General features: G+C 30.1%; 1 protein-coding gene across 1 annotated transcript; it reads left to right on the forward strand.

The window, feature by feature from the left end:
• Nucleotides 1-373: 373 nt before the first annotated feature.
• LOC129888962 (B3 domain-containing protein Os06g0112300-like) lies at nt 374-1513 on the forward strand. Its single transcript, XM_055964038.1, has 2 exons — nt 374-538; nt 1205-1513. Exons 1-2 carry the CDS (start codon nt 422-424, stop codon nt 1511-1513), a joined length of 426 nt encoding a protein of 141 aa, XP_055820013.1. The 5' UTR covers nt 374-421.
• Nucleotides 1514-2157: the final 644 nt, after the last annotated feature.

The following is a 2157-nucleotide window of genomic DNA, read 5'->3' on the forward strand; positions in this document are numbered from 1 at the left end:
TTTTATTCAAAATAATCTCGTGATATAATCAATGCAACAACCTCTTTTTCTAATGATGCATAATATTATATAAAGAAGTAAATAGGAGTAGTTGTTTAACTAAAACAAATACTTTTGAGTTATTTTTTGAAAACACTAGAACCCACCCCTACTTCCAAAACCCTAAACTATCCACTTTTGAATGTTCAGAGGTTTTTGTGTACTCTTTATAAACTTAATACCAGAACAAAACTCCATTTCTCTAATCAATCAACAATGGAGGTATGTTCCTATCACGATTAATAATTTTTTCTATTTCTACTTTTTTTCTTTCGATTTTCGATCCCCATTGTTGATTTTAAAGCTTACATACTCCTTTGATTTTATTTATCAAGATGGATCATCTTCTGAACAAGTTTCAAACCAGAAAGGTAAATCCATCATGATTGAAAGCACTGGAAGCGTACAGATCGACAATGATAAATATTGGCCACTTTCTGGAAAATCCTATGTTGATATGATTTTCACTAAGAGCGCTGTCAAGCCCATTTACAGTTTGGTAACTCTCATTTTTTCCTTCCTCTTTCTATATAAAGCACCCTCTTTGTTAGTATTTATGGTATGAAATTGCCTTTGTTAGGAAGCTTTTTATACCAATGTTGGACTTTCGTGGTGGATCCAGATTTAATGGGACTATGGATATTGAATGGAGAAATGGTTTTCTATCCCTTTACAAACCTCCTTTAGTTAAATTTTCACTTATATACATATGAAATATTTTATTTTTTCGAAAAGGTGTTTTTCTGTTTTCAAATTGTAGAGATCTCATTTCCTCGATATTGAATACCAGGTGGAAAACCACAAAAACATATTTTTTTGCAGTGGTGAATTCAAGATTAGATGTCCTGGATTCCATGCTTAATGTTTATGTTTAGATATATAAATATACACCAATTCATATGTAATGGAACTCTATTCGCTTTTCTGATTGATACATAAAATAATAGAACTAGGAAATTCTCAATTTACTATTCATTGTAAAACTTTTTGTTGACAAAAGAATAAAGATCATTTCGATTCCAAGGTGGGGAATTTTATTTTCCCCGTCGACCTATTTGCAGAATAAAATTAAAATAATACATACACATAAGGTTTGAATTGGATGCTTTAGGTTCTTTTGGAGTTGTGGCTTTTATATTTCTAAGTTTCGTTGAATGTTTGACAGTATTTACCCAAGAAAATGAACAAAGAGCTACCTTCTGCTGGAGCCCCTGTAGTCATTACTAGTGGTAGAAAGAAGTGGGATCTATTTTATGGTGGAGCCAATAATACTTATAAATTTAGCACTAGATGGAGAAAAGTTGTGGATGATAACAATCTAAAGGAGGGAGATGGACTTGTGTTTGAACTGTCACAGTGTAGCACTAGCAAAATCAAATTCACAGTTCAGATTCTCAGAGGCGATTTCCCAGCTGAATTGATTCCTAAAGATTTGGAGGGTAATAATAGTGACAACCCAATAATAATTGATTAAAAACATTATCAATTCTAGAAGTAGTTTCAATTTCTAGAAAAAAAAACTCTATTAATTCCAGTACTTTTAATTTCTAATTTTTTTTAATCAATTCCAGTAGTTTCATTCTGATGTATGTGTAATTTTATCATCATTGCTTTTTTGCTTTCTGTGGTTTAATAATATTGATATTATTTATAAAAAAGTGTATTACATTATTAGGCATACATGTGCAATGCAAGTACAAAGATTAAAATTAATTAAATGCTTAGACATAAAGATATTTCATGCTATTAATTTTGCTCGTTCTATTTTTTTAAAACCTTCAAAATCTAAAGTTTCTATTTTACAACAACTAAACAAGAGAAAATTCAAACTTCAAATATTAAGAAAGATATGCATCTAGGTTTGAGTGACAATGCCTATTCAAGTGCCTATGCAAAAAATTGATACACTCGCTATAATCCGGTGTGAATATATGCTTATATGTGTCATCACAATGTAGACATTGAATAATATCTTCATTTATAGCTTAAAATATTGTCACACAAGACTTGTTTATGCTCGTCTTCGATAATCCATGTAAATGTTGAAAGTTTAATTTGATAAAAATTAATAGAGTTAATGATTGATAGCAATTTAAGAGAGAGATGAAAAAGGGGTTG

Source organism: Solanum dulcamara, chromosome 5 (genome assembly GCF_947179165.1).
Source record: "Solanum dulcamara chromosome 5, daSolDulc1.2, whole genome shotgun sequence".
In the NCBI taxonomy this organism is placed as follows: domain Eukaryota; kingdom Viridiplantae; phylum Streptophyta; class Magnoliopsida; order Solanales; family Solanaceae; genus Solanum; species Solanum dulcamara.

What these genes read in the sequence shown, in the direction of transcription:
- LOC129888962 (XM_055964038.1), top strand. Translation starts at nt 422, where the DNA reads ATGATTGAAAGCACTGGAAGCGTACAGATCGACAATGATAAATATTGG. An exon ending in TCAAGCCCATTTACAGTTTG is followed by an intron (nt 539 to 1,204) that starts GTAACTCTCATT and finishes AATGTTTGACAG; the next exon opens with TATTTACCCAAGAAAATGAA.